General features: G+C 41.1%; 1 protein-coding gene across 1 annotated transcript; it reads right to left on the bottom strand.

The window, feature by feature from the left end:
• Positions 1 to 5,670: 5,670 nt before the first annotated feature.
• On the bottom strand, positions 5,671 to 9,010 carry LOC136782951 (uncharacterized). Its single transcript, XM_066742732.1, has 5 exons — positions 8,528 to 9,010; positions 8,191 to 8,461; positions 7,296 to 8,123; positions 7,127 to 7,210; positions 5,671 to 7,085 (listed from the first exon to the last, which is right to left on the bottom strand). Exons 1-5 carry the CDS (start codon positions 9,008 to 9,010, stop codon positions 5,671 to 5,673), a joined length of 3,081 nt encoding a protein of 1,026 aa, XP_066598829.1.
• Positions 9,011 to 13,505: the final 4,495 nt, after the last annotated feature.

Here is a 13,505-nt window from a genome sequence, read left to right on the forward strand (position 1 = left end):
GTTCGATAATATTTTCGGATAACAACCGGTCGACCTCTTGGTAGATAGACTGTTGTACGATAGGAGTCACGGGATAATACCGTTGTTTGATTGCGGGGTGACCTCCTACGTCTATCCGGTGTTCGGTTAAATGAGTAAGCCCCGGAGCTTGTCGTAAACGCGGTATATGTTCGTCTAAAAATTGTTCGAAGCGAGATTTTTCACTATCGTCTAATTCAGCTATTCCTAGACATCCCGAAAGATTTTTCGGCAGGCATTCCTTCTCGCTTTCCGCGAGAGCACGATAGAAAGGATACACGTGAGAGGGTTCGTCACTGAAATACCAACTAGCCTCTGCGCAATTAATAACGATAGCAAATGAAGCAAGAGCGTCTAGTCCGAGCACTAGAGGAACAGCTAACGACGGGAAAATAATGACATTAATTGGCAGAGTCCGATCCTCGATGGAAATGGCTACGGTTACTTGTTCTTCCAACAGTTCTAGATGTCCGTCCGCGGTCATAACTTTGACAGGCTCGGTATTGGAGGTTCGAATTGGTAGTTCAGCCAGAGACAAAATTCCACGTTTCCCTATGAAAGTCCGCGAGGCTCCACTATCGATTAATACCGAGATGAATTGGCCTTGGATGGTGACTGGTAGATAGAACAATGACTTCGGTTGACATCCGATCTTAAAAATGCCAGAATCTGAGTCCGAAATTATCGAAAATGAGTCAAGCTTGACTGCATCCTTGGGAGTAAGTGTAGGTGACGATATAGAGAGAGGTACATGGACTGGCGATTCCGAGACGATAGCGGAAGGAGACGTAGCCATGTTTACGACGCCTTTCCTTGGTTTCCCGAGCAGGAGGGGCAGTTGGATCTGATCACGTCTGCATGACCGCAACGATAGCAGAAAAGATTTCGCGGTATCGTGCATGCGGCATATCGGTGTCCCTCTTTTCGACAATTCCAACATATTAATGTGCGGGCGGTGGTTGGCGACGTCCGGGAGTCAGAATCCAAGGATGGTACGAAAGGGTTAGTGTTCATCGCGTGAACGGTAGACACGCCCGGTGAAGCATTGACGGGGACTGTCGTCGGTATTGGTGGAGAAGACTTGGCAGTAGATTTCGAGGTTCGGCCGTTAGAATTGGCGAAAGCAATGAGATCGGTAGGGGGCGATAGGTTCGTGTCATTTTCCCCGGTTTCTTCCCCGGTAGGATTTCCGAGCTCTCCCAACGAAAAGACAGGTTGAGGGGCACGCCGTGTGGGTCTTGGGGTGGGCCGGTACGCTAAGTCAGGGAACAAGGAGCGCTCCGGGGTCGGAGGTTGCGGGAAGCCGGAATGCCGAAGAAAACTAGCCTCTATTCGCATAGCCCGGAACTCAAGGGCGTCTAAACTCGATACACTTTGAATATCGATCAGGGCCTGATATCGCGGTAACATATTAATATGAGCCCAATTTAATCTCTCTGTCTCCGACCAGGGAGGAATAACGCGATCCATCAGGGCGCGTATACAGGTTAGGTAATCAGCGACGGGCTCGCTGTCGCCCTGGGTCCTCCGCGCAATTTCGACTTGTAGCGAAACTTGGAAGGAACGAGCTCCAAAACGGGATCGGAAGGCTGCCTCGAAATCTCGCCACTGCACCCACTCTCTTTGGTGGCTACGGAACCAATGTAGGGCGATGCCGGTAACTACGAATGGAACGTAGGTCAGAAGTTCGGAATCGCGAAGATTAAAAACGCCACGTGTTTCCGACAACCGCAGCAGAAATGCTTCTACGTCCTCGTTCGCTCGGCCACTGAAAGAAACGTTCATTCGCTTGAGAGTGGCATGTACGTGGGAAAATTGTTGCGCGCCATCACGCGTTCGGTAACGATCCGCGGAAAGGCTATAATGGGTGGGAGGCGGAACTCGGTGGTAGCGTTCGGGACCCGGACGACGGGGCAATTCCCAGTTAAGGATATCGCCCTGGGCTCCTCTTCCTGTAGGGTTTAACATCTCCTCCTCTAGTTCCTCCGCGTCTAATGATTGTACGGGTGAGAGATTTCTCGCCTGCGAATCGAGGCCGATATGTCCTAGCCTTCTTAGAATGTCGGCCGTTATCTCTTCGCGAATTTGCGCGATAGTAGTTGGGTTGGGCCGGTCGGTCGACGATTCTCTCACCGGACTGGAGTTCCTGGGTCGCGGTAGGGAGAGGTCCGGTTGGAAACTTTTACGTCTCGCTCCCGATATCGTTTCGTGAACGGTAGGTAGGCTAGAAACCGGGATCGGGGTACCTTTCGGTTCTTGCTGGCTTTCTCGTACAGAAGGGGTTTCGATACTAGCGCTCCGGGTAACATCCTGACCGGTAGCCATATCCCGTAAATATTTAAATAACCGCGAACGTAAAACCGGAATAAGCCCCTTGGTGTCCAATCCATAGGTTTCCAATTTCTTTCTCGCGTCATGTTCGTTGAGTTCGAACACCCACCGTAGGTGTTCGGGTATGTCCTTCAAATCTTGGGGCATAATTTACCAACTAATATCCCCCAAAACGTTCCAACTATCGTAATCGATAATTTATAAGCTATTAGTCGTGAACGCGGGCCTATACGGGATCGCGGAAGCTCTATATCCAAAAATCGCGGAACCGCGTTGCCGGGAATCGGGAAAGCGCGGTAGGGCGAACCTGAGCCAATCCCGCTAGAGTATAGTAACTATAAAATAGGGGTTTTCCCTAATAGGACAAACAATTTATTACGACAAACATTAATAAAAGGTGTATGGTAACTCAATCACCGATCTACCGTCTGTAGATTACCGACAATCGACGCGTGAGCTTAGTCACCGTTATAAGAAAAGGCTAAACAGTTCTTATAACACTTTTTCAATTGGGCTTGCTCGTAAGGCTGTAGCTCGCCTTACTCTCACAGTACACCTACGCAAAGTAAACAAACAAGCGTGACCTACACGCTAAAATTCGTTAAGAGTATATACGTAAAATCTATAATGGCTAAATCAACACAATTAAAACCATAATAGGTTACTTAATAACTCTCGATAATGACTACAAAATTTCCGTTATTTCAAAAATACCTACAAAAATTTGCCTTATCGTTAAAATGTCTATAAAATCTTCTTTATCGCGAAAATATCTATCGAAAATCACGCTAACCCGTAAATATCTGCGAAACTATCGTTATCGCTGAAACATCTAGAGAAATTTCCTTAAATTTCTAGCCTCTCAGGCCCCACGTTGGGCGCCAAAATTTGTTACGTGGCAAAAATCCCTAGTGGATAAAACTCGCCGCGTAGAGCAAAATACGCCTATTCTATAAAACGGTATTTGGGGGAACGATACGATACCTCCCAAAAACCAATACGCGATGGTTTCTACGTTTCTCCTCAACTGCTCTAACTCAAACTCTATAAACGATATGTTGGGCGCCAGGTCCACATAGACCAGTTTTCTCTAGTACGTTATTCTCTATAATCTTCACGGATTCGATATAGCGAAATTTTCCCCAAAATGCTGGGCTAGCTCGGTCCCGATCTGGATAATGGAGAGGGGTCTGGTTAGGAGAGGCTTCTCGATAAAGTAGCTAAGATAATCATCAGCTAGTAAGGTAAAATCCGAATAAAGGAACAGGCATGATTTACATATGACAATTCTGAGGTTTATTCACAAAATAAGCTATTTACAACGATCAATAACACCTCAGAATCAAATTATAAGAACAAAAGGGTCGAAATTCGCAAATTGATTGGCCCGCCACACTCTATGACCATTTAGGATAATTTTTCAGAGTATTACACACGTATCCACTCTTTATCGAGACATACAAGCGAAATGCTAGTACAATACAGAATTTATCCTGCCGACACAAGATGGCATAAGGTAGAGGTACATGAGGAGGATACAATTCACTATAGAGAAAAAGGTGGTGGATCTTGCCTATGATCACGGCCAATCACCCATACCGACAATTAATCGACGCGAATCTTTAATCAAACAGGACTCTAACCATCTCACACGCCTCAAAAGCGGAGAACGCACTCCTCAAGCTGAAAGCGAGCTGGGGACGGAATTGATGTCCAGCGACACTCAATCTTGGACTATCAATCCGTTAAACGATACACGAAACTCGGGCAATTTCGTCCCGGCAAAAACCTATTATTCTATCGAAAACTATGCCGAGCCTACAATCGGCAGGCCTCGACGCGCGACACCGCCAACGATAAATAACTAAAATAATAAGGAAAATACTTCGTTTTCTCCAGCTTACTTCCCGGCAATCTACTTAACTAATCCTTCAAGTTATCGGTATCAAACTCCTGGCCATATGATCATACGCCAAACTCAAATTAAAGGCTTTCTGGCAACTACGGAAAATGGCTCGATATAAGGCAAGTTAGGCATTTACTGGCATGGTCGACCCGAGGGAGGCACTCACCGATCCGCTCAATTCTCCTGATTCGTCAACTCAAGCTCTTCCTCTCGCATACGGCAGCTTTTCCTCAAGACAATGTTGGTCCGATAGATCCCACCCGGCTCCTGGAGACGGCCACAGGTCAGGTTCGGAGAGCTCCAGATTCACTTCAGATTCCAACCAGGGCCCAATTTCGACTGCGATAGCGATACAGTGCTCTCAGTATCTCACGATCATCCCCACCTAGTGATTAATAGGCTCGGATATCGATCGGATTACCGAATCTTCACGAGGATCCGCGGCATCATGCGATCCTCCTCTCTTAACTCCTCTCTCCTCTTTTCTCGTCGTCAGGCGGAAGTTCCGTCCTGAACGACTCCAAATATTGTGGTTGGCGGTAGCGGGAGCGGTAGTCCTAGGCTGAGGCTGCTTCGTAATCAATTGTCGATAGATGTTCTCCGCGAGGGCGGCTAGGCGATAATTACTCCATCCGGATATGATCCTTCTTTATATTAGGCGTACTTTACGTTAACTCAGGCCTAGTTGGCATAGCACAGCGACCTATAGAGCTTCTCTTCTAGCCCCAATCTGGTTGAGTTGGGAGGCGACGACTATCGGGAGTCCGGAAAGCGAGAGGGCGAAGCTGAAGGGTCTATGGGTGACGATCATGGGGATGCCGGTGTCCTTCCTTGAGGTGGCAGAGGAATAGGGGAGCGGAGAGGCAAGGCCCCACACTCCGGTCGACACGCCGTACAAGCGATTACAGGTTATAAAAGGCCTAATGGGTGAGAAGAAAGCCAAAAAGTGCAACTCGAGATAATGGACTAGATATCACCACCTGGTGACGCGATAAACACAAGTTATATAATGGCTAAATGAAACTTCTGACCTTTAGTGGTAGCGGGATTCCGCGGCGACCCGGGAGTCTCCTCCCGACCTTGGGCTGAAAGGCTTAGTCTAACATGCGCATGAAAGTGTTTATTTGTCGACTTCTAGTCTAATTTTTACAATAGTCAAACTCGAGGGAGCAGCCGATAGCGAGAGGTGGATTCTAGCAATTAAGTTTGTGACGCCATCCAACCGCGTAGGATTGGCCACGTCACAACATAAACATATGACCGTGAAACGGCCCTAAAAAATCTGTATGAATTCTGCTCCAACATTTGTCAGGGAATGGCCATGGTGTTAATGGAACGTTAGCCGGTTTTTTTCGCTCTTGTACACACACTTTACATGATGCTGCCATATTTTCAACATCTCTGTCAATGTTCGGTCACCATACGTATGATCTCGCCAACATCTTCATTTTTACTATACCGAAATGCGATGCATGTAATTCAGTCAGTATACATTTTCTTACTGATTCCGGAGCCACAAACCTGTAACCCCACATATAACAATCTTTTTCCACTGTTAGTTCGTCCCGCTTTGTATAAAATAATTTCTCATAGTCGTTCATTTCGCTCGCATTTGGCCATGTACCTTTTACATATTGGATTATCTTACTCAGTACTTTATCCCGTATTGTTTCTGCCGCCATTTCCACCGCATTTATCGTTTCTAACGACTCTTCCGTATAATTTACCGCTATATATTCATTATTGAAAATTGGTGTGCTATCTTTGATAGGAAGCCGTGATAGTGCATCACAATTACCATTATGTTCTGATTTAACATATTCAATTTTGTATAAAAATCTTGACAAAAAATACGCCCATCTTTTCAGTCTACTTGCTGTTGTTAGTGGGATTTCTTGCTTTGGACCAAAGATGAAGACTAACGGCTTATGATCTGTCCTCAATAGGATTTCTTTACCAAAAATATAGTTATAATATTTCTTAAAACCGAATACTATTGCACTCGCTTCCTTATCAATGATAGCACGACTTAGTTCCTTTTCAGGAATTACCTTCGAAGCATATGCGATTGGCCTCTCAGTTCCATCTTTATATCGGTGAGACAATATCGCCGCTAACTCATACAACGATGCATCACATGACAATATAATCTCTTCATTTGGGTCAAAGTGAGCTAATACACATGGTGATACTAATTCTTTTTTTACCCACTTATACGCTTTGTCGCACTCTTTGGTCCATTCAAAATTATCTCTTTTCGCACATTCATAAAGTGGTTTTAAATTAGTTGCTCTATTTGGTAAAAATCTTGCGTAATACGTTATCAGTCCCAAAATTGAGTCTAGTTGTTTCTTATCTACCGGTATTGGAGCTTCTATTATCGCCCTCACCTTAGTTTCGGAATTGTGCAATCCATCTTTATTAATAACAAAGCCTAATATATCTAATTTTTCTTTAAAAAAATCGCACTTATTTATATTTACTTTAAAACCGTATTCCTCGATTCTTTTACACACTATATTTAACGTTTTTAAATGCTTTTCCTCATTCTCTCCCGTACAAAAGATATTGTCCAGATATGGGATCACTCCCTCGATACCAGCTAAGCATTGTTCTATTTTCCTTTGAAAATCTCCTGGCCCTGATGCAATGCCTTCTGTCATTTTAGTGTATCGGTACAACCCTTTGTGAGTTGTTTTTGTTAAATAATCCCGACTGCTTTCTTCTACTGGAATTTGCATATACGCATGCTCTAAGTCAATCTGCGAAAACTGTTTACCATTTCTTAACGCCATAAAAATTTCATCAATCAACAGTATCGGATGTCGATCTCGAATCAAATTTGGATTTAGTGTTAACTTAAAAAATTACCGCAAATTCTGACAGTTCCATCCGCTTTTATCACCGGCACTATTGGTGTTGCCCACTCGCTCACATCTATTTTTTCAAGATGTCCTAATTTAACAAGACGATTAATTTCATCTTCAACCTTACAATGCAAATGGCAAGTTTCGCGTTTTCAGCGCTACAGGCTGCGTACCCTTTTTTAAAACTAATCTCAGTTTCCCTCTATTGTATATTCCGGGCCCGGGCCCAAATAATTTGGGATATTTTTCTAACATTTCCCTAGTTATGTTGCCTATCTCAATTTTATTACAATCATCTGACTTACTTACTAAATTTAATGGTAATGGCCACAGCCCAAACACTTTTAGCCATTGTCGTCCAATTAACATTGGACCATTATTTTTCATTACTCTCATTTCTAACACCGCTTCACGATTTCCTAATTTTACTTTAAGATTCTTTAATACTCCTTCGCTTTCTAAGGGAATTTTACCATAGGCACTTAACGCAGGAGCCTCACGCGTAATTTTACTTTCAGGTAGGTATTTATCTTTGTCCCTTTTCGAAATAATCGCAACATATGAGCCAGTATCAATTTCCATATTTACCCCTTCCCCATTAATAATTACATTTAAATACATAGGGTCGGCTTTTACATTATCATTTCCTATCTCATAGGCATTATTCGTTGCCTCATCTTTGCTATCGTCCACTAAGAGGAAGTCATACACCGCTTCTTCTTGTCGTTGCTCTTCATTCTTCGACTCCCGATCCAGATGTTGCACTGCTGTCTTTTGAGAACGACACATTACTGCTAAATGCCCCTTACGCTTGCAAGAATTACATGTGTTATGCCTATGATAACACTCACGTGCCATATGGTTTGGCTTCCCACAGCAGTAACACAGACGCTTGTCACTCTGAAGTTGTGTGTTGTATTTTGGAACTTGATTGTCATCGTTCGATGAGTTCTTATTATAATGCTGCCCTCGTACTCTGCCTTTGCGATTCATACCTCTACCTTTTGAGTTGGTGTAATGATGTCTATTTTTTTTCTGTATATTTTTTTGACTGAACTACATTTATACATGCAGTACTGCTGACTGATCCGCTTATGATTTTGTCCGTGGTTAACGCGTTTTTTTCTGCTTTTTCTATTGCTGCAGCAATCTTATAGGCTGACTCATACGTTAACTTGTCTTCACGAAATAATGTTTTCTTTGTCGTATAGTCCTTCAATCCGCACACCAGTTGGTCTCTTAATGCTACTTTTGCATTGGTAAAATTACAGTTCAGTGATAAGCTTTTTAATCTTGCCACAAAATCCGCTACTGATTCTGTTGCACTTTGATGTGCTTGCTAGAACTTGCATCGTTCCATTGTCTCTGACGGTTTCGGGTTTAGGTGTTCATTAACCAATCTTACTAATTCTGCAAAGGTTTTCGTGTTTGGTTTGTCTGGCGCGCACAAGTCCCGAATTAATTTATAAGTATTCGCACTTATTTTCGTCAGCAACACCGCTGCCTGTTTGTCTGCCTTCACATCGTTGGCTACAAAATATAATTCTAGCCTTTCTGTGTAGGTTTCCCAGTCGTCTTTGCCCAATTGAAACTCCAATTTCGTATTATTGTTATCTTCTGACATCTTATGAGTTACTTCTTCCTTTTTGTTGACACTTGGCCTCGTTTGGCTTTTATTTTCTTCACCTTGCTGTTGTCCTTGATGCCCGCGTGTTTCACTTATATGAGCTCGCAAGATTTTACGTAGTTTATCAATACTAAAATTTGTTTCGTGTTCTAATTTTAATTGTTTTAGCGCTTCAATTAACTGAGTTTTTGTGAGACTGTAGATCCATGATGTTTTCACGTAATCTATTCTTATATTTTTATTGTCTTCAGTGTCCGGCATCTAATATAACCTATCGATTACTTTATTTAATACTCCGTCTCCTGGAAAATCGTACGATTCACTTAAAACTCTCTTCTTTTAGTATTTATAATTTTGTTGTTGAGTACTCATTATCATTTTATATATTTTAGCTTCAATTAGGTTCTAATAACCTCGTCGCCATTATTGTAGTGTTTCCAGGGGTAATAACATTACTACTTATCTATATAGTAACAATAATTTTATTATATGTAACTCTTAATGAAACAGTTGTTTCTTACGCTAACAACAGCTCTTAGGTAACTGTTCAAGTCTGAATATGCTAAAGTCTACCTTTACGACGGTGGCGGCACTACTCTAGATTTTGCTCACCAATCATACATTCATACTTATACTAACGTTTATACATTACAAATTTCAAGCTCTTAGAAAGGATTTAATTTTATATGAAAATGTCTTCTTTGTACCTATTGAAGAGCAAAATGTAATCTTACGGGAAGAACTTTGCGACTTACAAAATGATATTTCTTTGCATTATTTAAAAAATAAATTTCAGAACTCGTTAGAAATTTTTAAAACCTTGCCAAAAGACAAATAACCTTTTCTAAGAAGTTTTGGGCTCAAGATATTTTCTATGTTTGGATCCACCTATTTGTGTGAATGTTCGTTTTCCAAAATGAAACAAATCAAGAATGATTTACGGTCTTCCATAAATGATTCCACTTTGACTGCTCTTATGAGAACATATTTAACTAACATCGAAATAGATACTTCTTCGTTAGTTCCTCCAGTCACAATATATAAACCAAATTAAGTTTTAACTTCTCTTGTTGTCAATCACAGTGGATTAGACCTATTGGGGATACCACTTATAAAAAAAATGCATCATTAATAGTACCTCCTGGGTGATGTGGAAATCTATTAAAAATTTGTCATTTGATCCTTGAAACAGTCTACAACATTAAAGCATATATATATAAGTATATAATTACAGGTATACCTTTCGTGCGAAAGGAATGGTAAATAGTATTGTATTCGTACGTATATGTATTTTTAGCAGTAGAACTACAATAGGAAAAATAATACTGCAATTTGCGTACTTTTAATAGTTATAAATTCAACACGCAGGGCCATAGCACTATTCTTTTATAGATCGAATAAATTTAATGTTTATTAAAATCAACTAATTACATTAGTGTAACACACTTTCGACTTATTATTTGGTAATACTATATTTAGAATAACGTTGAGCCAATAAATGGTAAATTTTTTATACTATTGCTGATAAACAGTAATTTGGTCCCATGTGTTTTATTTGTTCCAGAATTGCGTGTGCCGCCCCAGGCTATGTTTTACGCGCCCAGCTACGACGAGCGACTGCGAGCCCACGTGACTTGGTGGAGGGGATAGAAATTGGAAATCAGCCGAAAGTTGCAAACCGTTCCGAGCCCTGCCTTACAATAATGGCACTAAGTCCGCGGCCTTGAACCGACTCAAGGGAACGATCCTATCAACGGTCAAACCCACAACGAATCGATGCAATCGCGAACACTTTTATTAATTCGCGCCTTTACACAATAAGATGTTCGTTACCGGTCCGACGGAATGACCACTCCGCTAGGTTGCCCGCTTACCCGTGACAGGTGAGCAGGGCCAGCGGTTCCCTATAAAACCGATCGGTGCTACGAGACCTAAAGCCCTAGCACACCCCGGGACCTCAAAGGACTTTATACGAAACGAATAATCACCCTAATTTCAGCTTACAATCGGCTGACTTTCTTCCTTCCTCTCTCTCTCTTTCTCTCTCTCTCTCTCCATCTCTCTCGAATGCGCCCATTTTTTCTGGCCCTTAGGGCAGTAGGTTTCCTCTGGCAGGTATGGATTCGTGGCGGTGGCAGTCGCTGCACTTTATCGCTCCTTCCAATTTCCGTTCGGTAGCGGCAGTCACTGCCTTTTATTTCGCACCGGCTGGGGGAACTATTTCAGGCACTTGATGTGTCACTTAAGACCTCCTAACTACGTGTGTCGGGGCAGTTCGCGGAAGCAGGTAAGGCCCTGCGCCTGTCCCGCCGCTGCCCGGCTACACCCATCGCGCGGCACTAGGGAGCCGACAAGTTATCGATCCTAGATCAATACTTATCAGTTGATAACTCCCTAGTTCGTACGCGACTCGCCTATCTAGCGCTTGAGATTAGCAAAACGCTAGATGGCAGCTATAGTAACGTTGCGTTCTCGCAACGTTACACTATGTATGTAAAGAATTTGGATAAGGAGTAAAGAAAAAGAATATTTTAATTGAACTATATAGCTTTAATTTATTGTGTAATAGCAATCAAAACATTATTATACATAATTATTAATTTATAATAAAATTTCTTTGTGTATATACACCAAACGCTTACACAATTCACTATTTAAATATTACATCACAATTATTGAAATGACTGGTCCACACAGAAAAGCTTCATAAATTAGTCCTTTTTTATTTATTGGTCTATATATATTTCTTTTCTGTAATCTAAGCTCATCAGAAATAGCATTTAACCTGTAACAGAAATAAAAAAACACAATGTATGTTTTCTTAATAATTTACAATTACTTCAACATTTCCTATTAACTAATACTCATCTGATATTTTTCCTTCATATACTTATTAAAATCCTTTCTTTCTTTCCTCTTATTTGTTTTTTAAAAATATTTATTCTTCTGTTTTTCTTCAAAATACAGGTTAATTTAGGTTTTGACAGCTCTTTTTATGTCAAAGGGATAGCCGATCTAAAATTTGACGGTGTCCACTAGAACTCCCTAGACAACCCCTTGCCCCTCTTATTCCCACTGCCCATCTCTTGACGCAAGATTATTGAGCAATAGTGTACGAAAGAATATAACCAGATATACCCGCGTTTGAAATGTATGAAGAGACCTAAAGCTTGTTGCACGCACCTGGGATCGACGATTAGTGTGAGGATGAAAGTTCTGTTAGTCAAACTTTAAACGCGTTTTTCTCGAAACCACGTTTTCTCGGTCGGCCCGAGGCATAACAGATTTTCTGTTGAACCGATCGAGCTGAAATTTTTACAGGTTTTTCTACACATCTGTAATTCTGGCCGGAACTAGAATCATTTTTATTCATCCATTATTTTTCAAGTTACAGCCCAATTAACACTAAAAAAACTGTACCTTTTTTTTCGAAGTCCGTCATTTTGTTATTTTTCAACCAAATTAATTTTTTCTAGTTCCGGCCAGAATGACAATCCTATTGAACAATAATCCATTGCATTTTTTTATTTCCGATTACCCAAACTGGAGATACCTCACGGGCCAGCAACACATATTATTTTTTTTCACCTACTTTGAACCCATATAATTTAAATAAAATATTGTAAAAATTAAAACAAATATATATTTTTGTATAATTCAATATAGTATTGTTGAGGTTCGTTCGCAGATTCACGACAAACTTAAGAAATTTTTGTATAATAAAGATTTATTAAGAATTATTACAATGTCTCTTTCTATACAATTCGTTATCCAAGAGCTATGAGCTAGTTAATAGTGTACTTAAGGGGATGCATTGAGCGACTCAAACAATCATTCAAGTTTATCTTCCAAACTATTAGGGATATGAATTTTTTTTGTAGAGATTAAATTTACTCTTTTGACTGTACTGAAGCGCGCTAAAAACTCAGTTTCTCAAAATTATAAAAAAAAATTTTCATAAAAATTACAAATACTTGTAATTTTGTTGGTCATAATAATATTGAAAATTAGGCCTTGTAGCGCGCTAAAGAAAAGTTCTATGACTATCTTGCGACCAAGAAGAAACAAATATATCTAAAAATGTGGAAGATTTTTTTGACAAACTAAATTAGCTATTGAAAGACAAGTTTTACACTGTTTTACCGACGGAGAAGGTTCACAGTGTGTTAGACAAGGACAGGCCCATTAGTTCTCTCGCTTTAGAAGGGGTATCCACTCTCTCCCCACCATTTCCCGCTAAACAAACCAGCTTTCCTACACACAGCAAGATAGCTGGCTAACGCTGCCTGTCAGTGTGAATCCGTAGCGGAATGGAAGAACAAATAATTATTTGTAGATTTCAGGGTTAGGTTTTCGCAAATCCAGCGTTGTACCGCCCTTCCATATCATTTCGGGTGGCTACAGTAAAATTTTTGAAGTATTTTATCATCTACAAGTCTCAAAAAACTTAAATTAGTTAACGAAAGCGTGACTCGTAGCAGCCGACGTTGATCGCTAAGTTAGCGCCGGCTGCTACGAATCACGCTTTCGTCAACTAATTCAAGTTTTTTGAGACTTGTAGATGATAAAATGATTTGAGAAATTTATAGTAGCTGTCGGAAATGATATTGAAGGGCGGTACAACGCTGGATTTGCGATAACCTAACCCTGAAATCTACAAATATTTATTTGTTCTTCCATTCCGCTACGGATTCACACCGACAGGCAGCGTTAGCCAGCCATCTTGCTGTGTGTAGGAAAGTTGGTTTGTTTAGCG

This window comes from Prorops nasuta, unplaced genomic scaffold (genome assembly GCF_024137725.1).
Source record: "Prorops nasuta isolate Cenicafe-Biocafe unplaced genomic scaffold, Cenicafe_Pnas_1.2 PNAS00031, whole genome shotgun sequence".
NCBI classification, from domain to species: domain Eukaryota; kingdom Metazoa; phylum Arthropoda; class Insecta; order Hymenoptera; family Bethylidae; genus Prorops; species Prorops nasuta.